At 38.9% G+C, this 27,853-nt stretch overlaps 1 protein-coding gene and 2 long non-coding RNA genes across 9 annotated transcripts in view; 1 reads left to right on the top strand and 2 right to left on the bottom strand.

Moving 5' to 3' along the window:
- The window catches only part of LOC105354474 (membrane-associated guanylate kinase, WW and PDZ domain-containing protein 1), a 160,029-nt gene that overhangs the window by 92,757 nt on the left and 39,419 nt on the right, over positions 1-27,853 (top strand). For 3 of the 4 annotated variants that reach the window (XM_011477671.3, XM_020704938.2, XM_020704940.2), the window contains exons 8-16: positions 279-349; positions 456-623; positions 3,077-3,246; positions 4,306-4,399; positions 11,769-11,937; positions 12,132-12,738; positions 12,940-13,003; positions 16,905-17,123; positions 26,611-26,889. In XM_011477671.3, the coding sequence (XP_011475973.1) occupies positions 279-349; positions 456-623; positions 3,077-3,246; positions 4,306-4,399; positions 11,769-11,937; positions 12,132-12,738; positions 12,940-13,003; positions 16,905-17,123; positions 26,611-26,889 (1,841 nt within the window). The remainder of the gene's footprint in view (positions 1-278; positions 350-455; positions 624-3,076; positions 3,247-4,305; positions 4,400-11,768; positions 11,938-12,131; positions 12,739-12,939; positions 13,004-16,904; positions 17,124-26,610; positions 26,890-27,853) is intronic. The other variant, XM_020704939.2, reaches the window with a different exon arrangement.
- On the bottom strand, positions 113-26,774 carry LOC110015402. Of its 2 annotated transcripts, none has more exons than XR_002290600.1 (2): positions 26,702-26,774; positions 113-702 (listed from the first exon to the last, which is right to left on the bottom strand). It is a non-coding gene; the product is annotated as an uncharacterized LOC110015402 (long non-coding RNA). The 2 variants fall into 2 exon arrangements; XR_002873580.1 differs by lacking the exon at positions 26,702-26,774 and adding an exon at positions 3,265-3,562.
- Positions 18,466-26,117, bottom strand: LOC110015398. Of its 3 annotated transcripts, none has more exons than XR_002873576.1 (6): positions 23,906-24,757; positions 23,701-23,835; positions 23,458-23,532; positions 23,233-23,365; positions 21,958-22,578; positions 18,466-21,548 (listed from the first exon to the last, which is right to left on the bottom strand). It is a non-coding gene; the product is annotated as an uncharacterized LOC110015398 (long non-coding RNA). The 3 variants fall into 3 exon arrangements; XR_002873575.1 differs by lacking the exon at positions 18,466-21,548 and adding an exon at positions 24,766-26,117 and having other exon boundaries at positions 21,562-22,578; positions 23,906-23,993; XR_002873574.1 differs by lacking the exon at positions 18,466-21,548 and having other exon boundaries at positions 21,562-22,578.

Here is a 27,853-nt window from a genome sequence, read left to right as displayed (position 1 = left end):
CATGAGGAGGGGCTACACATTTTCAAAAGTTTGCTGAGGTCAGGAGAAGTCAATCTTTTTTGTGGGGTCGGCTATGTCTGTCACTCTGTGGGTGACACAACCAATGTCAGGGTCAGGTTACTTCTTTGTTTATTTCCTGTGTTTCTCACAGGCTGCAAAGATTGACATAACATTTGGTTTCCCAGTGTTTACTCCATAAAGATCATTTTGAGCACAGAGGGTGAATGTACAATGGCAGCAATTGATGCATATAATGATGCCGAGTCTCAATGTGTCAGTCACGTGACAAAGATGAAAAGCTGGGTGGATCCTCGTGTGCAGAGCAAAGAGACGGCGTCCTGCTCCAAGCGTAAGTCAGCCTGCTGGTGATGCTTCTGTTATTGTGAGTCATATTCAGTCTGGAAACTTCTCTGTTATCAACAATCTCCCACCGCACACTTTCTTTCTCCTGACAGTCCCAGATTTCACAGAACAGCCCAGCCTGCTGCGTGGTTACTCCATCCACACTCGGCTCTCCAAAGGGCCTCGAGGTTTCGGCTTCAACATTGTCGGAGGGAGTCGACCACAAGAGTTTCTGCAGGTGTACAGCGTCACACCTGGAGGACCCCCTGCTCTTAACACAGGTACACCTATAGCTGCACCCCCAGGAGCACACAGGTGTGACTGCTGTAATGCTGCAAGCTGCAACTGATCCACACAGACCTGTGACAAAAAGCATTTAGACATGTAAATGTAAAGTCATGGAGGGTAACAGGGTTCCTCTCCACAGATCAGTTTGCAAAGGAATGTCCATTTGGGGTCTATGCCTTTGTGGGAAAAGCTTTACACAACTGTACGCCATTGGCATCTAGTTCATTCAAAAAAGAAGTCACTGGTCATGTGACTCTATACAGCAGGGGGGTCTAACTCATTTTCACTGAGGGCCACATCAGTATAGTGGTCGTCCTCAAAGGGCCAGATATAACCTATATATGTAACTGAATGTAATGAAAAATAAATGTAACTACTCCTTAACCCTTGTTCTATCCTAGGCACTTTAACATTGGGAGTTGGGTCATCTAGACCCACTAGACAGTGCTCTGAACCTTTTTTCTTCAATGATTTGTGATCTTCACTGGTGTCCATGGATTACATGAAATCTTTCCACCTTTATCCACCTTTGCCATGGTAGGGAGAACACCTCAATGGAAGGGGGGGGGTCATGACTTGGACATTCTCACACTTTGCTCTCTCGTTTAAATTCTCAAAGTTCAAACCTTCATAGAAAAATAAGAGCGGTTTTAAAAATGAAAACAGAGATCTGATTGTGTTCAAAGATATATGTAACTCTTCCAAGCTGCACATATCTGTAAAGATACACGCAGATTGATTGACAAGGTCCATAGCTAATTAGGATGCAGAACATGGTGCACTGTAGAGAGAGAAAAAAGGCATGCAAAAGTGCACTGAAAAACTGAATCTGAAGATCAGTATCCCAAGATTTTTAATGGTTTGCATGGAGGTCGGTTATTGTTTCATGTTGTGAGTTAATTTTTTTAGTGTGACGAAATGTAGTGTGTTACTTTGTGTTGTGTTGCGAAATCTAAAGTGTTGTGTTGTGACCCTTCTGGGCCACCGTACGGTAGCCTACTGACATTTTAACTACATTTACCCTCCCAACTACTGAGAGCTATAGGGGAGACCGTTTAGATCAGTGGTCCCCAACCCCCTGGGCGGCCACTTTGTACCAGGCCGCAGACAGAAAAAAACTGTGTGCACCCACGTACTTTGATTATTTACCTTTTGTTCATTTTCTGATAATCATGGAAGTTTTATTTTGGAAAACTACCGGATTCTGTTCACCACATCCGTCTGTCTTGACGCGCCATGAGACTATAAGCAGCTTCTTTTGTATTTTTAGCCCAAAGCTAAAAAGCTAGTAAAAAACAAGCAATAAAACATATTAGGAACGTTTTTTGGGGAGAAACGAGCGAGGTACCAAACTGAAGAAGAGTCTCCGACTTCAAAGAAAAATTAAGCTGCTTTCTACAGTCAAAACCAGGAGTTTTCCTCCAAATATGGATTCATTAAGACAGTTGTTTCCTCGTACCTGAATATGTGTTGTTAAATAATTTTATTATGGCTTAATGAAATAAATTGTTTGTTGATGCACATTTTATGATCAGATTTGGATATTTCTTTAACCAAAGCGATCTAGAAACCGCTTGTGGACTTTATTTCTTTGAAAAAAAAACCTATTCTTCATCATCTGGACAAGAGGAGCAATAAGAGGTGAACTTTCCCTCTGAACTGTTCCTTTTATAACTTATGACATTTAGTATTCACCACTTTCCCCTGAGCGAGGTGCAGGCTTGGTAGCCAATAGTGCGTCAAACCTTGATCACATGGTCAGCTTCTTGTGAAAAACCGTTTCAACCTAAAAATAACAAGATTAAAGTTCTAATAATTGATTTACTAATTCTTTTTTTTCGTAAGTGACCATGATGTAAACAAGATAGTAGCCTCTGAGGTGTCCATTATCCAAAATGAATGCAGGAGCAACGATTTACGGCTCCACAGCTTCCATTAATTTCTGATGATGGACAGCTCGGTGGGCATTTCCCTAACACAGATTCTCTGTTGACTCCTGTTGACTCCTGGCTCTCCTCTGTTTTCTTCTGTCTTTATTGTGTTAATTTGCTGTAGCTGACATGATGACAGTCAGTTGAAGTTGATGAAAAGTTTTAAATTATTTTTCAAAGTTTACAACAAAGTAACTAAAGCCTTAGTCGCAACTGCCCTTACAACTAGATAGTCTGCAGGCTAAAAATGGGCAAACTTGTATGGCGCATTCAGGTGGCCCTCATGACATACCGAGGTCGTACAAGCATGCTGCGGCCTAGACGTTGTAGTAAACAATTGAACAACAAGCAAGGGAACAGTTAGAGTAACATGGGTGAGATGCAGGTGTGTTGTACAATTTTTTTCTTTTTTGTTCGACTCCATCTTTTTTTCCAACTCCTGTGGACTGTGCAACGAGCTTCTTAATGCGGTTCACGTGACACGTACACACTCTTCTTATCTCCTGCTCCTCCAGCGGATATCCTAGTCTATATCAATGACACATGCGTGCTGGGTCGGTCCCACAAAGAGGTGGTGGAGATGCTGAAGGCGGTCCCAATGGGCCAGAGTGTGGATGTGGTGCTGAGAAGAGGGTACCCAATGCTTTACAACCCTGATGGCTGTCCCAAACAGAGTCTGGAGATGGTAAAATCCTACACTTACATGATCCATCGGAGCCTTTTATTCCTCTTTCCTAAATGTCAGGAAACATGGAAGATCAGTCAGACATTATTGCATCCTGTACATTTTTTCATGTGTAAGAAAAAGTGCCTTTTCTCCAGTCAGAAGATGTCATACTATAGAATTTTTGATGCTAAAATATTTTTATTTTGCATTTTAAACTGAAAAATAACAGCAAATAAAATACTACTTTCTCAGTCCAAGAGATTGCAGTATTCTGAACAGGTTAAGGAAAGAAATGTACTACAGAGTTTGATGACTGAAAATTGTTAAATTGATTGACTTTTGATGATATTACTTCACTTTCTCCAAAAATTGATAAATTGATTCAAAAATCTTTCCTAATGTAGCATAATTTTGCACATGTTTTTAACTTTTGATACTTGATGAAATTTTGCTATGAAAATTCCTGAAACAGTATTGTGTCTACTTTACTGATATAGTATTATGTTTTATTCATATGAATGGCTTTTATAAGTAACATAATCTGCATATATTTCAGATGACTGATCTGCATTTGCCATGTTGATTTCTAAAATAGTTATTTTTGACGTAATAATTAAGTAATTCATCTTTGTCATGTGCTTTATCGATACCTTATGATTTTTAATTCTGTCTGATAAAAACTGGGAACCGGATATTGACAAATCATGTAATAAAATGGTTACAGTATAACGGGGTGGGATTATATAAATTCGCTTCCTCCCACTCCCTTTCAAGCAATATTTATTAAAATGACTAATTATCCTAGGTTTGATTAGTTACTGTATGAATGTATAACTGATGATTATATTGCTGTTGTGTATTATTTCTACTTAATTGCTTGAAATAAACCATTTCAAATCAAATAAAAAAAATGACTGAAGCTAAACAACTGCTTCGCGTCTCTCTGAATATTTTCAGAGAGATTTCACTAAGAATCACCTGCAACATAACATTTAAACATTCTCTCATTTAAACACGAAAGGAAATATCAGAAAAACGCTGCTCATGACACAATTCTTTTGTGGCTTCTGGACTCAGCAGGTGCAGACTCCCAGTGAGCCCTCTGATGCCAGCCGGGGCCCCACCCACCTCACCTACAGCTGCACTCTAGATGCCAACGACGGCATGGCAGGTCAGAGCCGTCACCAACCATCACCATGGGGAGAACAATTTTTCCCTACGGGAGGCTTCGTCTACAGAGCTAGCAAATCAACAGCGATTTTTAATTCAAGATCTGTATGATCAGGATTCACATGAATTAAAATGTCATATGTTTTATTATTCCAAGAAAACTCCACACTGACATTGAAATGAACATACAACATGAATCTGATCATAAAATATATGACCCAGGAAAATACTGGACACAGGCCTATCTTTTCACGTAGATGATGAAGATTAATACTACACCCAGCAAGAACTGAATGAAGGGGTTCTGGGGAAGGAATGGTATCAATTAAACACAGTAAAAAGATTGACCGCTAACTGCGACAAAATAAAGGACTTCTTAACACATTATGGAAAAAGATTTAGTGTCTTTACAATAAGAGAAACTTGGCTAAAAGATGAATTAATGTGAGATTTATTATTTTCACAGGGAGACTAGAAAAGGTGGAGGGATTACCCTGCACATATGCAAAGACCTGAAATGTAATCTGATCAACAGCATGACAAACATCTTTAATGATGTAATGGAAATGATTTCATTAGAAATGATATTAAAAAGAATTGTATCATTAGTTGGGTTCAGGGACCACCTCGTACCTGCGTCAGGTTCTTCACAAATACACTCACAGACTGGTTTAACAATGTAAGCAACAATTCTGTTTTTGTATGAGCCAACTTTAATATAGATATGGGTAATATAATTAAGTCAAATAAAACACATGAGTCCATAACTCAAAATACAATTTAGGGACAAGTAGGGATGGGTACCGAGTCCCGGTATTAAACGAGCCCCGGGGCCACATTCTTCAAGACCGAAGTATCGTTAAGATCTGACCTGAACAGTTCTGCTATCGGTACTGGAGAAGTCGCTTTTTGCTTGTCCCACAAGATATAAACGTTATCTGCCATATTTAACTCACCAAGTCAGTCAATTTTCTGTTAATTAATAATGATATTAATTTTGCTATTCTCGCTGAAGAGGAGAGGTCTGTCTGGCTATATGTGTGCACGGGGGGGGTGCTGTTGTTCTGACAGTACACGGCGCACGTAAAATTAATAAAATCTGCGCTAGAGCGCCCCAACTATCGTGTCAACCTGCTGCTATAATGTTTTGCGCTCTGTGTAGGACAGACTGAGTAGCGCAGGAAAACGACAATGAGCTACAGAGGATGTGAACAGGTGAACAGGTAGAGAGGAAAAGCAGGTAGAGAGGTGAGGGAGGGGCTTTGGCTTCAAACTGTCAGATGGAAACACGGGGGTCAGATTCAGACGCAGCTTTGACTGCAGGAGTTGAAGCAGAGACTTTCCCTGGGATGATTTTATGAAGTCAAACATTTATTTAATTTGTTTTATGTTTACATCATGACAGCAATAGGTCAAAACATTGATGTTTGTTTTTCTTTTAATTTTATCTTTCATGTATTTTACTTTTCAAGTTGGAAAAATGTATAGAGTAAAATGTTTTGTTAAAAAAACATTGTTACATAATGAGGAAATAAAAAACTTTATGTTCTTAATTTGTTATTTTTTTATTTTTCATCCTCAAAAAGTATCAATAAGAGTTTGTTTAAATACTGGATCAATAAGCAGTATCAGTAAGAATAGTAGAAGCATGTAACCTCACTGGGTGGGATTGCTTGAGAAGTAGCATTCCAACAGAACCTTGTCCATTTTCTAGTCCATTTCCGTAAAAGCTTATCGATACCTATCCCTAGGGACAAGTCACCAAAAGGCCCTGGAGGCTCTAAAAAGACCTGAAACATCCCAACTGAAATGCTGTTTATGTAAAGGATGTAAACAACGTCTACAATTCTTTCATACATATACTTAGTAGCTTATACAAAAAAACTGTCAGATAAGGAAGTTAACGAGAAAAGATTGTATAAATAAACTTTGGATGACAAAAGGACTTCAGAATGCTTGTGAAAAGAACAATAACTTATGCATAACATTACTAAAACTGAGAATTAAAGAAGCAGAGGAAGGGTATAAAACAAAAAAAAATGAACGGGTCTCTATAATAAAAACACAGAAATAAAAAGTAATACGGCAAGTTACCATAAATAATAGAAGTACCGTAATGCTAAAGCAACATGGGGTATGGTAAATGGCGTATACTTATATAGCGCTTTTCTACAGTCACACACACATTCACACACTGGTGGCGGCTCCGCTGCCGAACACTGACGCCAACCTACCACCAGTGGCAAGGTGGGGTTCAGTGTCTTGCCCACCTCTCTTCAATGGCTCTTCAATGGCTAGCTAGCTATTTAAATCAGAAAACAGTACATACAAATAACACTTAATAAAATCTTTGCAGTACAACATGTGTAGTACCACAATGGTCTGTCCTAGAACCAAGAAAGTTATTCAATTTGTAGTGATATTTATAAGTGATATTAGTAGGGCATCCAAAACGATAAAATTTTGTTTTCTGATAACGTTTTTTCACGTAGCCAATAATTTAGAACAGGGGTCAGCAACCTGGGGTAGGCATACTTATATTTCGAATTTGAAAAAAACTCATTGGGTTTGAGTGACAATCTCTTTTCACAATAAGCCTTTTTCCCCTATGGGGTCATAAGAAAAGGGTCCATTCATGCAGCACTGTAACTGTGACCCCCCCCCCCCCCCCCCCCCCCACATACACACACACACAATAAATATTGCACTTCTTTTCATTCATTCATCCATTCATTCATCTTAGGCTGCTGGAGCCTATCCCGGTATCTCAATAAAGCTTTATTGTTTCACACAATGTCCATGACTTTTTGCCACCAGCCTTCAAAAGTGGGTGATTTAAATTAATATGCACCGTAGGAAAAAAAACTAAGTTTGCCACAGTGAAATTAAAACGTTGTAATATGACCCTGTGTTTTAAACCGTTGCCGATGAGATGGCGGGTGAGGCGATATGAGCGAGTGTCTGTGGATGGAACGTGAGGGCACGCGTGAGCGAGAACAGCACAAAGCTGATCCGTCAGCTGTTGTACATATGATTGCAAATGTGTTGTTTTTTTGTTTTTGTTTTATGTTTTTGGCATCACTGACGTTTATGAAGTTTTAATTCAGTTTGTGAAATAAAAACCAAGCAAGATCAGATTAAACACAGACTTTATTTCTGATCTGCCAAAAGTCTATGAAATGTAAACAAGTCTTAAAATGAATACTACAACTGATCACTACTCCATTTACTGGGTTTGAAAAAAATCAAAATAATGACAAAGTGCAAGTGAGGAAAATGCATATTACTATAATTAAGATACAAAAAAAGGTACAAATATTTCATTCTAGATGAAATATAAGCACCATCACAGAATGAACTTACATTAGGTTAGTCAGGCCCTGTCTCGTATTGTAACAAAAGATGAATAAGATGAATAATACCAAAATATGTTTAAAAAAAGCTATATGATCTGCTGGTTGTGAATTGAATTAAATAACATTTCAGATATATTGGAAATGTTTTCGTATTTCCTTGTATTGGAGTTTGCATTAATGTTGGTGATGATTCGGCACTTAATGTCATAAACGTTCCTGACCCCTGTTTTAGAACATTTGGAACTATAAATGACAAAACAATGATTTGATATAAATAAAGTATCACTAAACAACAAAAAAACATCCTTCGTGATATTTAGCAACAGAAACACAAACCTAAATATTTTACTTGAAACAGATGGAATGCAAATTGAGAGAATGAAGGAAGTTAAATTTCTGGGCGTGATCATTGATGAGGGGATCACTTCAAAGTCCCATATCAATTTAATCAAAACAAAATGGCAAAACAACTGCTGTGCTTCATAAAGATCAATAAGCTATGAACAACAAAGCCCTGTATCAACTGAGTAAGTCTTTCTTTGTGCCGGATTTGACTTACTATATTGAATATAAGGGAAACATATGTAAAATTTATTTTATTCTACAAAAAAAATAAGAATGATGATGGCAATAAGAATGATCTCTGGCAGTAAATGCGAGATCCATCCCATTCATTATTCAGTAAATGAAAAATAGCAAAATTTTAAGATTCAATTGAACAAAATATGTTTACAATAATGCATAAAACACAAGAATTGTCTGCCACACAACATACAAGTAAGATTTTTAAAAAGACAAATTATAAAAGATTTTCTCGCTGCCAAAATTCAGACTAAAAACTAAGGAAAGGTGTGTTTCAATTCAATTCAAGAGTCAAGGTACGGAACAATCTAAAACAATCCATTAAAGAAACCAAATCTCAAATCACGGTAAAAAAAAACTTGTTTAAAAAGAGCTGCTTCAGAAATACAGTCAATTTTCTTTGTTCAATTCCAAGTATGGCTTAGAAATTAGAAATATGACAAACATTGCCAGACTGGGCTATTCTAGGTTTGTCTAAGCAAAATACTCTAATGTAAACCAAAAACATACCTCTATGCTATAATGCAGAAACGTACATATATATGAACATTAGGGGTGTAACGATTCATTTTAACAAAGGTTAGACTCGATATTTGTGGTTGCCGATCCGATTCACTGACCTAAAGTGGATCCAGGACATCTTTAGCCAAAACTTTAACCAGTGGGTAATACCTGCTACTGAACAGTGCAGGTGACGTAGGAATGAAATATGTGTACAAACAAGTGAACAATAAATGAATGGCAAATCCATTGACAAGAGATGGCACTTGGTCGTTTTTACAGTAAATTAAAATAAACCTACCGTGTCTCAACCTAAATGGTATTTTCCGATTTCGATTAGATTATTGATTTATTTTATTTTCAAATTATTATTAGTGGTATAGGTCAATTTGATTCTGCCTCATAGATCAATCTGGTTCGATTCCATGAGTAGAATAGAATCATTGGGGGTAATTAACACAATCCAGGCAAACCTTTGTCTTCCAGCCAAACAAGGTCTGCATCAGGTGCTGGGGGACCAGAGCACTCTGATGGAAAGTGGGCTACTGGAACAAGACGGAAATGGACTAAAAATGGATAAGGTTCTGTTGGAATGCTACTTCTCAAGCAATCCCACCCAGTGAGGTTACATGCTTCTACACCCACAATCAAGGCTTGCTGCCAAGCAACTTGTAGTCCATTGTTCTAATATTTACAAACGGCAACTCCCATCACAATTTGAGAAATTGAAGCGGTACAAAACAATTACAATGCCACAGGAGAGCCAGAACATCAGGTCAGAGAGGAGGCTATACCACACTTGAGCTTGGGTACACAGTTCCAACAACCACAGATACGCTGAGCGAGGCAGCAACTGACCTGAAAGACAAGATCATGTCTAGAATGAACACTAGGCAACCCTGACACCAGCTACAACGGTTAAGTGATGTACCACCTGAAAGTCTCCTGGAAACTGTGAATGAAGCATTGAGGGTAATTCCTACCACAACAATCACAGAAACCAAGGAACTGGTTTACACTTCAGCAGCAGTGATCCTTGAGATGCTTGGCTATAAGAGCAACCATGGGAGAAAACAATACCCACCATCGAAGCAACGGTTAGAGGCCAAAATCAAGGCAACTCGGAGGGATGTGAGTAAGCTGACAGAGGCTCAAAGAGGTACAATGAGAAAGCAAGAACCTAAGAGATACAGCCAGATTCCCATACCTGAAGGACTGGAAACTGCCAAACAAAGGCCACTAGCCTTGTGCAGCTGCCTAAAGAGGTACACAAGAGACAATGAAGCCAGATAGATGAACAAGCTCAAAGGTCAAAACAACAGGACAGACCCCTCATGGGAGGACAAACGCCTGCATGGGATGTACCGCCGGACCATTACTGAAGTGGCTGATATCAAGAAGTCCTACCAATGGCTAGAAAGGGCTGGTCTACAGGACAGCACTTTAGCACTCATCCTGGCAGCTCAGGAACAAGCCCCGAGCACCAGAGCGATAGATGTTCAGATCTACCACACCAGACAAGACCAAAGGTGTAGATCTACCACACCAGACAAGACCCAAGTAAGAATATATATACAGTACAGACCAAAAGTTTGGGCACACCTTCTCATTCAAAGAGTTTTCTTGATTTTCATGACTATGAAAATTGTAGATTCACACTGAAAGAATCAAAACTGTGAATTAACACGTGGAATTATATGCATAACAAAAAAGTGTGAAACAACTGAAAATATGTCATATTGTATGTTCTTCATAGTAGCCACCTTTTGCTTTGAATACTGCTTTGCTCACTCTTGGCATTCTCTTGATGAGCTTCTAGAGGTATTCACCTGAAATGGTCTTCCAACAGTCTTGAAGGAGTTCCCAGAGATGCTCAGCCCTTGTTGGCCCTTTTGCCTTCACTCCGCGGTCCAGCACACCCCAAACCATCTCCATTGGGTTCAGGTGACTGTGGAGGCCAGGTCATCTGGTGCAGCCCCCCATCACTCTCCTTCAAGGTCAAATAGCCCTTCCACAGCCTGGAGGTGTGTTTGGGGTCATTGTCCTGTTGAAAAATAAATGATGGTCCGTTGGCCAGTATGCCTTCAATTTGGAATAAATCCCCAACAGTGTCACCAGCAAAGCACCCCCACACCATCACACCTCCTCTTCCATGCTTCACGGTGGGAACCAGGCATGTAGAGTCCATCCGTTCACCTTTTCTGCGTCTCACAAAGACACGGTGGTTGGAACCAAAAATCTCATATTTGGACTCATCAGACCAAATCACCGATTTCCACTGGTCTGATGTCAATTCCTTGTGTTCTTTAGCCCAAACAAGTCTCTTCTGCTTGTTGCCTTTCTTTAGCAGTGGTTTCCTAGCAGATATTCTAGCATGAAGCCCTGATTCACACAGTCTCCTTTTAACAGTTGTTGTAAAGATTTGTCAAGAGAATACCAAGAGTGTGTAAAGCAGTAATCAAAGCAAAAGGTGGCTACTATGCAGAACCTACAATATGACATATTTTCAGCTGTTTTGTTATGTATATAATTCCACATGTGTTCATTCACAGTTTTAATGCCTTTGGTGTGAATCTACAATTTTCATTGTCATGAAAATAAAAAAAAAACTCTTTGAATGAGAAGGTGTGTCCAAACGTTTGGTCTGTACTGTATATATATTCTTACTCTAAAAGTGTTTATCCAAAAACTGTAAAAGGTGCAATTAAACCAGTTTTCTTCTTTCTGTTCCCCTTGATTTTCTCTGGGTTTGTAGCATTCGAACTTGTGCCAGATAATTTGTTTTTATTGATTTGTGGAAATAAAAAGAAATATAGAAATTGAAAAGCACAAGTTTAAAAAGCCAGGAAAACTAAATCTCTATTTGAGTAAGTTAAGTTAGATACGTGACACACCTCACTAACAGAAACTATTTTTTGATTCACATTTTAGGTGCTGTACATAACCCAGTCTCCTTTGCTCCTCTAATGGCGAACGGATTGACAGAGCCCGTCACCCTCGTATCCTCCGAGCCTGCACTCTGTCCACCTCTTCTTCCAGAGAGGACTCCACCCAACCACAGTGACTTTGAAGGTGGTCCATCAAACACTGGAACTCGAAGGTCAGTCCAAGTGGGAACAGCTTTTTCAGCGACCACAGTTGTAATAGTACCAGCATTAGCTAGTAATATTATTTGCTGTGCTAGCAATGGAGTTTTTGCTGTTGTTATGACAGCCCTTAATTCTGTGTTTTACCAACATGATCATCAGTTTGCTAACTGCTCCGCTATCTTTTCTCTGCTTCTCCTCCACACAGATCCTCCCTGGTTAGCTACAACAGCAACACTCTCCCTGCCCTCCCCTCTTCATCCCGCCTTCTCCATCAGAGCTCCAAGTCCTCAGACAGTGACCTTTCCACCTCCACTCTACCAATCACCTCCTCTTCCTCTCACATTCTGTCAAGACTACCCTTAAATCTGCCTGAAACCAGCGCTGCCCAGAACTCCACCAACTCCACAACCAGCAACAATTATCTGTCCTCCTCCACAACTCCTGTTCAGCACCTGCCAATGCCAATGACATTCCCTGTCCTTAATTCACCCAAAGACGCCCCACCGTGTGGCTTTAATGGGTGTCCAGCCAGTCACCAGGCAGCTTCATTAACCTCCCGTGGAAATATAGGGCTAATTCCTCCACTGGTAACAGGGTCCACCAGCTCAGGCCTTGTGGGAGAACTTGTGCCAGTTGCAGTTGGGCAGAGTGAAAGTGGGGCCCTCGGATTTACTCTGACAACAGGAGGACAGGGAGGCCAGCAAGTGGTGGTGAAGCGGGTCTGGGATCGCAGGCAGTGTCTGTCACTGCAGACAGGAGACATCATTGTAAAGATTAATGGGGCCGATGTACAGAGCCTCAGCTTTTTGCAGGTGACACACTAGCCCCTGTTAAACTATTAGCATTAGTTGCCTTAATAGCATTTAGCAACACTTCTACAGTTAGTAGAATCAGCAGCATTACCTTTATTAGCATTAAAAACAATAACAGTATCACCTCTTGACAACATTAGTTGTGCTAGCTCTAACTTTTCAGATTGGTGATCTAATAGTGAGTGTTTATATTTATTCCAGGTTCAGAGAGTTCTGCAGGAACATATCAAACAAGGAGAGGTAGTTCTGCTGGTCTACAGAGGGGGTAAGATCTCACCTTTAAACACTATCTCAAGTTCTTCATCAAGTTCACACCAGGCATGTGCTGCACTTTCAAAAATGCGCTATCTGTGGATTCATGAACATACATTCAACCCATGGCGTTCACAAGCAGGGAGAGGGTTTCTTCTTCTGTTTTCTTTTGTTTATAGTGCAGTTCAGACATCTACAGCTGGAAGAGCCTTGGTGTGAAATGTTGAAGCAATGCAAACCCACAAATCTTGCTCCAGACTTTTTCTTTCACAGCTCTATTCTGAGATATAAAAGACTTAGTGTTATAGAATTCCAGCCATACACAAACCACCATTATTCATTTCTCCGTCATGATCGATTTTCAAACAGTGACACTTCTGTGAATAGAGCTTGAGAACACTCAAAAAAACTTGTCTAGCGAGGCCCTAAGATGAGGGTTTGAAACCGGAAGCCCAAAACGCGCATTTACTCCGTCAGTGTCGGTTCACCAAACGTAGTGTGGAGCTCGCGAATCTCCATCCGCTGAGTCAGGCCTCCTCATCTTCCATCACGGGTCGGAGTTTCTGAGATCGGCCCTCGTCAATGCCAGATCTCTCGCAAACAAAACATTTATCCTGAAGGACTTTTTCACTTCCCGGGAACTGGATTTGATGTTCCTGAGGGAGACGTGGCTTCAGTCTGGACACTTCACGCCATACTCAAAACTTCTTCCTCTTGACTGTGTGTTATCCTCAGCTCTCCTCAAGCTGCAGTTAGAGGTGGAGGATTGCTGTTGTTTTCCCATCACACTTTTCTTGTCAGCAGCTGCCAGCTTTGAGGTTCAGCGTTTGGAAATTAAATGCCAATCTCCAGTTTGTTTTACTTCTGTCATTTCATATATAAAAAAAATCTTATAATTAAAAGATTTTGACCTCTGTAAATATGCTGCAGGGAAAAAAAGCCTGGAAAACAAAATAAAAAATTGTGCTTTTCAGCAAAAACGAATGAAATCAATTCAAATGCGTTTTCTTTGTTCTTGTGTCGTTTTATCAGAGCTGGACTCCCGGCATGTTTTTTTAGAATCAGGTTTATTTCTGTTTTGGTGGGTTAGCATTAGGCTAATATGAGCTAAAAAAAATGAGCTGTGGAGGTACTTAAAACTCTGTGCGAGCAATGAGCATCTTGGATGTAAATATGTAGGAATTCCATTAGCCTTTATTTTTTCTGGACACCACTGGAAACACAAATTCATCTGATGGTTTAGAGTTTCTCAGATCTGCGTAGCAGCACTTCCACCTTGAGCGATCTGGAGCTTCGGATCGCGGTGCTTCGTTTTCCACTATACGAAGGTGGCTGCCAGTCCAAAGACAAAGCTAGTCCGGGGGGAAGTTTCGACGAACTGTGGTGCGTCCGAAGGAGGACCGCGGAAGGCGGAAATGCTGCTACGTAGTCCTGAGAAGCTGTGTACAATCATCAGAAGTTCACAACCGTCACAAAGTCGTCTCCTCTGCTGCTAACACAAAGCTACACTGCTGCTAGCATGTGTCTCTTAGCAGCCGGACACACGGAGATAGCACTGACGTCATCGCCCCGCCTCCCCTCTGGAAATATTACACTATTCGCAGGGCGGATGTTAAAATGAAAATGCAATCCCCTCTTTGCATTTTCGTTTTAATTATGACACAGAATAAGCGGTTTTTAAGTAGAAAATGAAAAAGCATTTCTAGTATTGACTTTTATTTTCAATTATGCTACAAAATCACTTCCGTACAATTACAGGACCATCTAGAATTTCATGATGTTTTTCAGAAGTTTGAGTCTGGTTTTAAATCCTGTCACAGCAGTGAAACAGCTCTTCTCAGGGTGGACCATGACCTGCTTTTAGCTGAGGATTGTGGGTCATCTGCTGTATCAATTGTGGCCCGCAGCAGCAGTCCCTGACTGCAAGGACCATATTGTTTTCACAGTTGAAACATTTCTGCGCCTTTCAGCAAGATGTTGACCCCCACCATAAGGGCAAAAACTCACTATAATATTATGATAATATCATGGGATGGCCACACAACCTACGGCTTGGCGGCCATTTTGTGTAAGTGTAAGTTTTGGCAATTTTCATGTTTTTCCACAATATGGGAAAATGACACTTTTGTTCCTGCGATTTTGACAAAATTTGACAGCCAGCCAAGCCAGTTTAAGTATACAACCACCACAGAAGTTTCATGGACTTTCAGAAGAGGCCGCCATCTTGAATTTTCCACAAAAAAAAGCATATTAAGTACCAGTTACATAAAAACTTATCTTAGGGATTTTCATTGATTTCATTTTCCAACTTCTTAGGCGCCATTGTGAAGTGGACTATTTTCTAAAATGAAATTATCCCAACAAACTGTCATTTCTCAAACACCGTTTGTCACAGAGTCATGATTATTTTTAGCAAAATGTAGGAAAATCTGCTCGCTGCATCTCACACCAAATCATGTTTTTAACTTGCAATTGTGATTACATTCTTGAACCTACAGACATGAAACCATCACACATTGTAGCTCAAAAGCTAGTTGCACAAGGGTTCAACTATTTTGATAAGTGAAAGAGGTTTGAAGATATGAACATTTGTTTTGTGGTAGTGCTAATTGAAGCTGTGCCATTGGATAACATGGCATTTCTAGCACAGCAGAGAAAAAAAGTCCTACTTTATGATCAAATTTACATAAAGACTGACACTATTAGAGACTAATTAAATGTATTACACTGGATTACTCAACTTGTGAGTTTTTTAAAACTGAAAGAATTATTTCGATCTGATTTATAGTTTAGACACAGCGTCAGTTTGTTCAGGACAAAGTCTGTCCGTCTCAGATTTGTGCTGTGTAGTAGATGACATGCAGCTGCAAGCAAACCTGGACTTTAAACCTGTTACCATGGAGACGACACTCTTGTTCACACTCACACAGAGACACACTGAGACGGGCTTTGGGGAACCTTTGACTCTTTCAATGACACATGTATGTTTCTTATTCACTGTTAGCTGAAAATCCATAACAGATCCACTTCATTACACGAGTTTGGAGTAAATTCAGTTTGTATCAGTATTTTAAGTAGATTAGCAAAATGCCTGTAAATTGTCATTATGCCAGCTTGACTGGCTATGTTTGCATCTTTTACATTAATTTTCAAAAAATTTGGCACTGAGCTGTTATATTTGCGTCATGCTAGCTCATTTGGCTAAATTGACATCTACGTTTTAGACTAATTTGTAGTTTAGCTAACATTTTAGCAACATTTTAGCTTTTTTGGCTAATTTGGCATCAACTGAGGTTTTTCGGGCTAATATAGACTTCAGGTAATGTTTTAACAACGCGCTAGCTTTTTTGCTTTGATTTTATAAATTATGTACAAATAATGCATTGATTGATTGATTGATTGATTGATTGATTGATTGATTGATTGATTGATTGGTCGATTGATTGATTGGTCATCAATTGATTGATTGATTGGCTGGCTGGCTCGCTGGCTGATTGGTTGACTGACTGACTGACTGACTGATTGGGTGGCTGGCTGGTTGGTTGGTTGGTTGGTTGGTTGGTTGGTTGGTTGGTTGGTTGACACTTGTTCACATAGACTTCTCCTTAGTAATGGTGGTTTAAATGTAGCCTCAGACTTCATCAGGTCACAGAGTGCCAGAAAAAAGCTGTGGATGTCAGGTGTTGGTTTTTAAAGTTCTGACCAGCTACGGTATTCTCACCCTTCTATGGGTTTTCAGTCCAATCCAGCGCTGTCAGAAAATCTTGAAAGCCTGTTCTAAATTAGATTCAACGCAGAAACATGAGGAGATATAATCCTTGAGGTCTGTCCTGGACCTATTGTGGACAGTTTGTCCATGTGTGACAGGGTTCTTTTCCAAAACTTCTTTAGAGTTTTACAATGTCTTTCTACAGGTCCAGTTTCCTCTCTGGTCGTTACTCCTAACCTCTACAAGTCTCAGCCCTCTTCGAATATCCTGACCACACCTTCCTCTTCTCATGGCCCGTCTTCACCTGATTTGCCTTTTCCGTCCGCGGGTGCCTTGCTGGAGGGTGTTCCCCTGCTCAACCTGGCTGGTTTGGTCCCTGAAGGTCAACCAAAGGACTACCATCCAGCTACAGGGACCCATCAAGGTAACCCCCCCATTTTATCTTAAGGCTCATTCCTAGTAGGAGACATCTAAAAATGTTGATTAAACTGCACACCAAATTTATGGGGTCAAATCAGTATAAGTTTAAAATTAATAAAAACCAGATTGTAATTTAATTAATAGAAAAAATAAAAAGATAGGGGAAAAATTACATCATAAAAAAGTTTTTATCTTGAAAGCACAATTGTAAACTTGAAAGAAAAATTTTAAAAAATTGAAAATCGCTGTGTATATTTTGCTGACTTTTCGCACAGGTGGTGGGGGTCAAACTTTGGTTCAATGGCGCAGACAGTCTTCCAACTGCGAAAACAATATGGTCCTTGCATTCAGTGAATGCTACGGGCCATAATCATTATTAACAGCTGCTGTTTTGTTTTTGTTTCTCTACCTCTTTGGTGAAACTGCAAGGGCAGTTGTGGCACATAGAGGGCGGTTAGCACCTGCAGGTCATACAACGCCACTTGCTGCTCTAACCCTTGTTCTATCCTAGGCACTTTAACATTGGGAGGTGGGTCATCTAGACCCACTAGACAGTGCTCTGGACCTTTTTTCTTCAATGATTTGTGATCTTCACTGGTGTCCATGGATTACATGAAATCTTTCCACCTTTATCCACCTTTGTCATGGTAGGGAGAACACGTCAATGTGGGGGGGGTCATCTAAGATAGCACAAGGGTTATTTATGGCCTGCTGCAGTCACTGACTGCAAGGACCCATAATGTTTCCTTATGAGGAAAGATTTCTTATTTTAACGGAATATTGTAAAAATGCAATGCACACATCCATGGCTAGAACTGAACAAATTCATATAACATTGGATACTGACAAATAAGGAATAAGGGCGTGGTTATTAAAAATCCTCTATTGCTAAAGTAATCCAAAAGTTTACCGGTACATTTTCCGATTAGTCTGAGACTCACATCAATCTGTTGAGTATCCCTAGGCGACCAAAATGGTTTCTATGGAGATAAAACCAACAGAAAAGTTTAGAACAAAGTGGATTTTCTATCAACCTACACAGCAAATTTTAGTCTTTGGAATAAACTCCATGAGAGTTAAAATTAACTCAATCTGAGTGTACATATGTGACCATCAAAAAAACTCAGAATAATAGTTAAAGTAACTCTTTTGCTAGAGTTAATATTTTAACTCAGTTTCCAGAGTTAATTTTAACTCTTATTAGTGTAAACTTTTAATCCTACCCTGAGTAAAATAAAACTCAACAGTTTAGTTAGTTTTTTTATTAACTCTTACTAGAGTTAAAAGATAAAGAAACAAAAAACAACTTTTAACTCTATATATTTGTTTATAATGTACAATAAAAGACATACTCGGAACTTCTTTTGTTGTTTTTATTTTTCAGATACACCATACATAAAGTATTGTTGTAATATGTTGTATCCAATTCACAAAAAACATTGTCAAAACTGCAATAAAAACATTGCATTAAAAAAATAAAAGCCAGTGTATCCCATACAAAATTCTGTAAAAAGTGCATTTTTTTACCATGCATTCAGATCTGTAAAATTGTTTTTTCAGGACAATAGAAGATGAAGTAGACTACTCTTCAAAAAACAAGAGCCCTTTTAGATAATAAAACTTTCTGACACAACAAAAGAGAGTGAATCAGACCCATATGACATCTGAGCATCAAAACACTTGAAATGTCTTAATCTTTCTCTTTCCATGACAAAAATCTTCCTGGGTATGTTTTCAGTCACTTGGAAGAAATGGAGGTGGTCATGAAAACAAGTTTCGTGCTGAACCAAAACAAAAAACACTTTACCAGAGTGTAAAAAAATTGAAACTATTTTTTGGAATAGTGGCATATTTTGCTCAGTAGCACTGCAGACAAAAAGTCCAACTCGATACTCAACTCCAGAACACTTGACCCACTTTGTCATGCAAACAGTGAGTTGAGAATCAGCACGAAGATACGCTCTTATAACATCTGAAAATTCAACTGTTTCAAGTGAAAAAGTTTTAACTGGACCAGACTCAATGGCATTAACTGACAGACATTCCCAGTGATATGCTACTGAAAGCTGGTGTTTATTTGCAAGTGATACTGTTAAATTTTTGAAGTTCTTCACACAATCTTTAAAAAATTTGTGTTTGGCTTCAAATCGCATAGTCCAGATGTGAATAAGAGGTCCAATTTTTCTGATACATCTAGGGTAGTGGACCATAAAATGATGTTTTGGAAGCAAGTTCTTTGATGGGTACAGTTCTTTGAAGAGCTTATGATGTTCGCTGATTAAGTGTTTTAAATACACTGTCATGCCTTCAGTGATATCATATGCAAACACAATGTTTATGTGTTTGTGTTGCATTTAACCCAATTCCATGGCCCACACAATCAAGATTAAGGCTTGTTGGCTTGTTTTTGTTTTCAAAATAACCATAATTAAAAGCATATATCCTGTTCAGTAAACTTTCTTTGGAAATGAAATGTTCAATCAAATATTCAAAAAGAAGTCTTATCTCAAATTGGCCAACCCCTTCCAAAATATCATGCATGATATCTACTGCATAGTTTTCTGCCGTATTGAAGTATTTCAAAGTGTTAAGTGTGCTTTTCTTCTTTATGCCAAAACATGAGCTTAGTGTTAGATCATCAGCCAAACGAGCACAGTGTTGATCATTCAGAACGGGTGATCTTAAAATCACGCTTGGGTCATCCTCTGAGAACACAAACTGAACTGAAGATTTATCAGTTAAACAAAAGCGACAGAAATAATGTGCATTAAATGATTCCACAAACCCAAGAATGCAATGCATGCCCAAGTTATCGCCAGTGATTTGAGCAAGTGTGCCAAGTACAGGTTGTTCAGCAAATGGAGCAACAACACCAACAGTTTCTAGTGGTTTTAAGTCATTTATGAGGGGTTTCAGTATTTCGTCAATCCCATACTTCTTGACATCTTGTGCATAAAATAAAGAAGCCAGATGGATGTTCATGAGGGTGGAATTCACCATTGGGGGAAGATTTCTGAGAATAAAGTAAAAGCAGCCTACTTTGTGTATTCCTTTTTTTGATCCAAGAGGATTTGCACATTCAAATTCATCATAGTATAATTGTATCTGAAGGGCAAATTTATCAACGGAAAATAAAGGATGACTTTTGAAGTAGCTCCCATCACACCTTGTATGTTTCAGAGTGACTACATGTTTCCATCATTTTACAAATGTTTTCATTTTAAAAAATGAATTGGAGTGTTTTCAAAACTGGAATATATATAAATTTGTCATTAACAGGAACTTGTTCATAAGTTCCTGTGCTGTTATTTCGTCTGGTATCATACCTGACTCCAAGACGTATTTCAACTGGCTCAACTACACCCCATTTATCCCTAAAGTATTTCTTCCATTTGGTGTCAGAGTTTAATTGGCTAAAAGGATTATCCCAATTCTTAAAAAGGTTTTCTATGGCAGGCCTTGATGGATTACCAACAGGGAGTAAGTTTAATACTTTGTCCCTTATATCAGACTGCAGATCTTCAACTAATTCCTCTAAATTTTCAATTGTGGACATAACAACTGTATTTGGCACACTGTTACCTAAAAGCTTGGCTATAACTGAGGCACACATTTCTTTTTTCTGGGTAGGCATTGTAAGGTTTGCTTCTTTGTTTAGAAATTGAGATGAAGTAGATGGCATTTCATCATTCGAGGATATAGAATGAGTAATGGGTTCAATGCGGCTGTTGGAGGGAATGTCAGTAGTAGCACTTGTGTCTTCAGTCAAAGAATGTATCCTTAGAAGATGTCTCCTAAACCCAGAATAACTTGAGAACTGTAAACAACAATCTAATTGACCACATTTCAGGATTAGATTTTTTCCTGGATACATTCCGTGAATGAGTTTAAGGTGCCTAAACAAAAGTAAAACCGAGGCATAGGTTGACTTACAGAGAAAACACCTTAACCCTTTATAGGGCACTAAATGAAATACTCTAAAATTCAAAAATTCAACCTTAGAGAGTTATTGGAGAACATAACAAGACTTCATATCATTGGTGACATTTTTCAATTTTTTTTATTTTCACGTAGAAAATCAATGCCAATGAAGTTACCGTATTTGGTCACTTGCCCGTGAGTGGTAAAACAAATTCCAATAAGTATACATATATATATAAATATAAGAAAAACACATTATGTATTTGAACATTTGAACATCACTTTTAGAACATAAAAGTGCTAATAACAAAAAGTGCTGATAACAAAAGTGTTGAATAGACCCTCACACAACTGTGTGTGAGGGTCTGGGAATGTCCTGGTTGTTGGTGGGTGGGGCGAAGTCGGGGTCTGACACATCATCATCTTGATCCTCATCATCATCACTAATGTCAGGGTGGACTGGCACAACAGCAGTCTCCCTCCTCTTGCCATAAAAAATTGATGGAAGCTAAAAATTAAACACATGCAATAAAACAACTGTCATAACATCATAAACTGACAAAAATCACTCTTTATCACTATTCATAAACTAAAAACAGTGTTTAAATTCTCTCTGAATCACTGTATAGTGATATAAAACATTTGGCAACATTAAAAAAAAAAATTTCTAAGTTGTATTTCTTTATTTGTAAAGAAAATGCACTAATATGGTTTGTTAGATGCATAGGGCATATGTCCAAAAACAGACATACCAAGTAAAATTTTGTTTTTAGTGAAAAGGGCATATGATCAAATATGGTGCCTGCATTTTTCATGCCGTATTTTCACTCATTTCAATAAATTCTCCCCAAACAACTTATATGTCAACACTTAACACAACTATTCAACAATAAAATGTATGAGTTTCATCAACTTACCATGGTTAGTTTTGACGATTCCTTTGAAAATGTCCAGTGAACTGAGCTGCAAAAGCAACTTTTTCTCATTTTGGAGAAAAAGGGAAATTTGATGTGACCCTGCTCTCTGCTGATTGGTCAAGTTGCACAATTGAGTAAGCTATAATGGAGGATGATCTTTACTGAGTCATGGGGAAAGATTCCATGACTCTTGAACTCACTGAGACGGGGGAAGGGCGTGATAAGTAACAGGTGCAGAAATGACCAAAAACAGTCACTTGCCCTATAAAGGGTTAACATGTTGGCTAAATAGGCCAATTAATGCTTGTTTAGCAGCTTTGCTCTAAGCTCCTTGACTCTTGGAGTTTCTTCAGTTGTGCCCACATCAATATTGTACACTGTAGTCTGCAAAAATGTGTCCAGACTAGACAGAGCATCATCATACCTCACGTTGAAAACAAAATGGGACTTGAACAGTTCATCAAAAGCTCCTAAAGTTGTACATGCCTGACATGGGAGAAGATTTTTGTCCAAGATGATGTAGAAGGTGGAAACCTGAGCTTTTGAAGTTCCTGTGGCAAGAAGGTATGGCTGATTTGTTACTTCAGTGGTCAAGAGATGATCTTCAAGGCTTTGGCATGACTGAAACACAGCAGAAATTCACTCATATAAACAACTTGTTTATAAAGACTCCGCGCCCGCTGAATTTCTGACCAATCCCGCCCGCTCCCGCAAGGTATGCGTTACACTCCCGCCCGCTCCCGCAATATGTATGTCCACTCCCGCCCGCACCCGCAGAACTCATAGAATTAAGTCCCGCACAGTAATAGAGATGCATTGATTTTGTATCGTCTCCCGTCCCGCAGGAAAAAACACGTATTTTGTATTGATAATATTAAAGAGATTCGTGTCCCTCCTCCAGCCTCATATTTTCATGCATTCCTCTTTTTTGAAATTTGCAACTTAATTATTAAATATATTTTTACAAATCCTGTTCGGTTAAAAGTGTGCGTGTGTCCGCGCGCAGACATACGGCCTGAAGCGCGCTGAACCAGCCGGTAAAGATGCAGGTCAAATTCATTTGAATTTATGGAGGAAAAAAACATTAATGGTTCAACAGATCTGAAAATCTATGAATTATATTTTTCCTGACAGAAAAATACTTTTAGCTTCAGCCTTTTCCAGGCTGAAGCTAAAAGTTTTATTTTGAACAAACACTATCTCTAATAACTGTCTTTTTCATATAAATATTTTTTTAAACAAAAATGTCAAAATCATGTAAGGAAAAACAATTACATTTTTTGCAAAAACACTGTCCATTGGTTGATTCCCCCCAGAATCACTTGTGTCACTACTCAGACTGCTTGAGAGCGACAACGTATCCGTGAGACTTGGGGTCTTTCACATTCTTCTTGTGGCACGGTCAAATCTGAAGATTAGAAAAAAAACGTGGAAATGTGGCTAATAGAATCCCAAAGTGAAATCTTAAATCATCTGACTTCTATAGAAAGGTTTGCTTACCGCATGGTGTAAGAGTCACATACTCTGTCTGGTCTGAAGAGCCAAAGGTCTGAGATGATTCTTCAGATGAACCCTCTGAAAAAAAAAAAGAAAAAAATACCATTTGCCTTTGCATAAAAAGAATAAAATATTAAATTCTAGACATTTCATCTAGGTGGCATTTAATAATACATTTTTTGCCTGTTAAATAAACAAACCTCAGCAAATGTATTTGCAATAAAATATAATTTTTAATAGCCCTACCATTTGGGGTGTATATGAAAAAACAAGCTTCTTTAGCTGTCGCAACTTCTGGGAAAACATCTTCATCAACCTCGACACCTTGGTCATCTGTGACCTTTAGTGCTGTAGTCTCTGGTATGAGAAATTTCTGCTGAACTATATAAGAACAACAAAAAATTAAAAAGGCAAATATTATATTTACGGTTTATTTCATATATATTCTTACCTGCACTAATAAAATCAGAGAAGCATGCCTCTTCAAGTTTTATGTACTTCTTCTTTCCTCCACAGTTTACTTTTACCAACATGATGGCCTGGAATACAAAAAACTTTGCTTGATTGTAGCAGTTTTCACCATGAATAACAAGGGTGAACATATGTCACCCTGGAGAATCCACTGGGTCAAATCTGGCCCTTGTTTTTTTAATGTTTTTATTTTTTTATATTAAATTAGGCTGCTGTTATTAGCAGCATTCTAAAATGTGCCAAAAAAAATGGTTTAACTTTAAGCCCTGCTGAACAAAATTGTTGGGTTCTCCAGGGTTCATCTCATATATGCCATTTCTCTGATTATACAGTATACTAAAACAATTTTGCAAAGCTCTGTGTCTGCCATCTCTAACTATAACTAAGAATGTTAACAAAAACGTAACCCCACCAAGTCTAAATCGAGGCAAAACGTACATAGTAATAGATGGATAACGCACACATTCAACAAGCAGTTCTCTCTGCTATCAGATAATTTATTAAGGAGAACCCAGAACACGTAGCATTTAGGCTAACCTAGCTTTGTTTGACCGGACAAAAAAACCTGCACGTTTCGACGATGTAAAAAGAAATGCAGAATCACGGTCATATTTCTACACAAAACTTTTCATTCACCAGCTCCATAGTAATTAGACGTTCACTTTTCAATATTATATTGAGTAATTTTAATGATGACCGAACTATAGCACCTTAGCTAATATGCTAAACAAGTGCTAAATGGTAAATGAAGGGGAAAGCAAATCGTTCCCTTGAAATGCACAAAACATTTACACAACAGTACATTTATTATACTATTTTTTAAGTTTTTGTTTTACTTACCTCACAACAAAGTTCTACCGCTCATGATAATGCCTCGAAATTCTGGCGCAAAAAAAGCGTGCTGCGACGACTTCTGCTGTGACTGGACATGCCCCGACAGAGCTCCACCGTTCACTCCAGCCCCACCCAACCACACCCAGCCATCAACTCCACAGATAGTTAACTGGAGGTTCTTTAACACCCATGAATAAACTCGAAAATTTGACAACTCAAAAGAGTAAATATAAAGCTTAGTATAGTCACATTTAGAAAATAAACTCCTGAAATCCAACTCTTTCACACTTTTTTGCCTAACTCCAGATTTTTCAACTCTGGAAATTTGCTGTGTATCACATGTAGCTCTTACCAGTGTTAGCATGTTGGGCAATGTGTTTTTCTAAATGAGTTGATGATGCTGATTGCAATACTAGCACTTTTAGCCACATGCAGTCACATACAGCTCAGACAGCCGTATAGAAAGAATCCCACAATCTTAAGAAATTAAACAATTACATAAAAAATAAATAACAAATGGTTCTAATGACTCAGCTTCATCATCATGTTCATGCTACAACAGAGTCATCAATCATTTTTAAGAATTTTAAATGAAGACATGAATCACATAAGATATTAAACCTAACTCACTAAACAGACTTCCTGGGCTCGCCTCGCTTGTGGATTCCACTCCGGGGGAGGGAACACCCGCAGAGTGACAGCCGTGACCCAAAATCCGAGTCAGGCGCGGCTCACAGCAGAAGTCAGCAATCTGAGCCACTTGTGCCACGTATCCACTCATTTTATCAACAAAATCTCCAGCCCCTGCTGGAGATCAAGGGCCCCCAATCTTTTCCAAACATTTTCTTGTGAGGGCCACCTAACTTGTTTCTTCATTGATGTGGGGCAGGGGTCAGTTTGTAGGCTAACAGAAAACGTGTAACAATTGCAGTGTGTGTCTAAATGTAAACAATTATGGTTTTCCAGAAAGTCACACATAACCAAATATTAATAACCCCTTCTGGGATCTTTAGAGAAAAGAAATCAGGAAAGAAATAAGTATCATTTGAATGAAATAAATGACACTATTTATGAAATAATTAAATAACTCTCTGTGATCTTTAAAGAAAAAAGCCAGAAAAAACATATTTGGACTGCACCTCCTCACACATCTCACAGTTTGCGCTGACTTCAAAAATAAAAATGAGCAGCTCTCATTGAAAAAAAAGTCTAAATCTTTTGTCTTCTGCTGCAGCTGGGCATATTTATGCGTTACCTTTTCACCAGTACAGAGCTCTCTCATTTATTGTGGGTGTTACGTTCTAAAATAACTCATGAAGATCAAATCAGCAATGAAGGATTATAGATGTTTTAAAGTTGTAAAACTCCTTTTAATTTTGTACACTTTTCTCAGACAGACATGAACATTTTCACACTTCTCTCTTGTTTAAATTCTCAAAGTTCAAACATTCGTAGAAAAATAAGTCAAGGACAAAAACAAAGATCTGATCGCAATTGAAAATTTGTATGTATGTGGAGAGCTGCATGCATTTCTACAGGAGACACAGCACAGAGGAGATTGATCGACAAGGTCTCTAGCCAATCAGGACACAGAACAGGATGCAATGTTTGGAAAGTTAAATAAATAAAGCAGCTTGCATAATCACACTTAAAGAATCAGCAAGTTGAACGGATACGTCTCTGATATTGTTAAGGGGGCCAGGCCAAATGTGGAGTTGGGCCACGGGCCAAAGTTTGGGGACTACTGTATCAATAACTGAAGCTCATTGAATCTGCTTTTTTTTTACTTCTTACATTCATAGTCTTTCACCCTCCCCCCTCTGATCACTAAGACTTTTTTTGCTTCCTCAGGGGCCCCTCCAGCCCATTCTCCTAACGGGCCTCCACCCTCATCCCTCATCCAAAGTACGAGCTTCCTAGACTCAGTTCCTGTCACTCTTACCTTGGAGCCCTGCGACTTGTTGAAGGGAGAAGGTTTTGCTGGGGATCCTCCTCCCACCAGAGGAGGAGAAGCTATTGCAGCAAAAGAGGGCAAAGAGGGGGCAGGGCCCAAACCAGTAGAGGTGGAGCTTCACAGGCGGCATGGGGAAGGCTTCGGGTTTGTCATCTCATCTCAGGAAGTGAGCAAAGGTGAGTTCCACTGCTCTCAGTGCTGAAATCACAGATGGCTAACAACCACCAGGGATGCCGTGGAGTAATAGATTTACCATCACAAGTGCCCCTGAAGGACAAAATCTCTCAGAGATAAAAAATATTTGACAATCATCTTCACTGTCCATTCAAAAACTCGACTCAAGTCTCATTTTTCTAGCCTAGCTTTTAGTCACACATGAGCTTTTGCTCTGTTATTTCACATTTGAATTTTATTGGGCTTTATGTTTTTACCTTTTTTTATTTTTTATTTAACTTGTCCTGTCCAACAGGTGAGCAAACAGATGACAGCTGGAAGCCTCTTGTGTTGGACAGATTTTACTGTTACATCAGTATGAGGCCAGAACAGTCTCATAATTCAGAATTGCACACAGTCCGAGTCACCAATTCACACACTTTGATTCACAAATGTCATTTTATGCAAACATGCAAAATAAATTTGGAAATGCACACTAAAGGTTTCACAAACACACACATTGTGTTTCACACATGCACACTTTGTGTTTTACGAGTGTGTTTTAAACGTGCACGCTGTGTTTCTCAAAAACACAAAAACTTTTCGGAAATTCTCACAATAAATTTATCAGAAATGCACAGTAGGTACTTCACAAACATCAATTTTACGTACACTTGTAATATGAACTCACAGATCGTGTGAATTTTAGAATGTCCACTTTCATTTGTGAATCTCCCCACATTTGTAAGATTTTTCTACGGTGATTTAGACTCCCTTCACGCTGCAGGTCAACTAATGTCACCATTGGCTAATGAATCTGTCAATCAAACTCCTCAACAAAATAGGCGTGCTCGCTTTCAGCTAATCGAATGGCCCCTTAGACTTTCTCTATGCTTTCGTGCAGGTGACAAAAGCCCCGCCCATCTTTGATTCTCTGTAGCGGTCTGTCGTTAGCGTCATTGGTTAGCGTGTTAGCTTTAGCATGGC

The sequence above is a fragment of the Oryzias latipes genome, chromosome 7, assembly GCF_002234675.1.
Source record: "Oryzias latipes chromosome 7, ASM223467v1".
Classification (NCBI taxonomy): Eukaryota; Metazoa; Chordata; class Actinopteri; order Beloniformes; family Adrianichthyidae; genus Oryzias; species Oryzias latipes.
The sequence above is the reverse complement of the archived record's forward strand: the minus strand, read 5'-3'. Positions and strand labels throughout refer to the sequence as shown.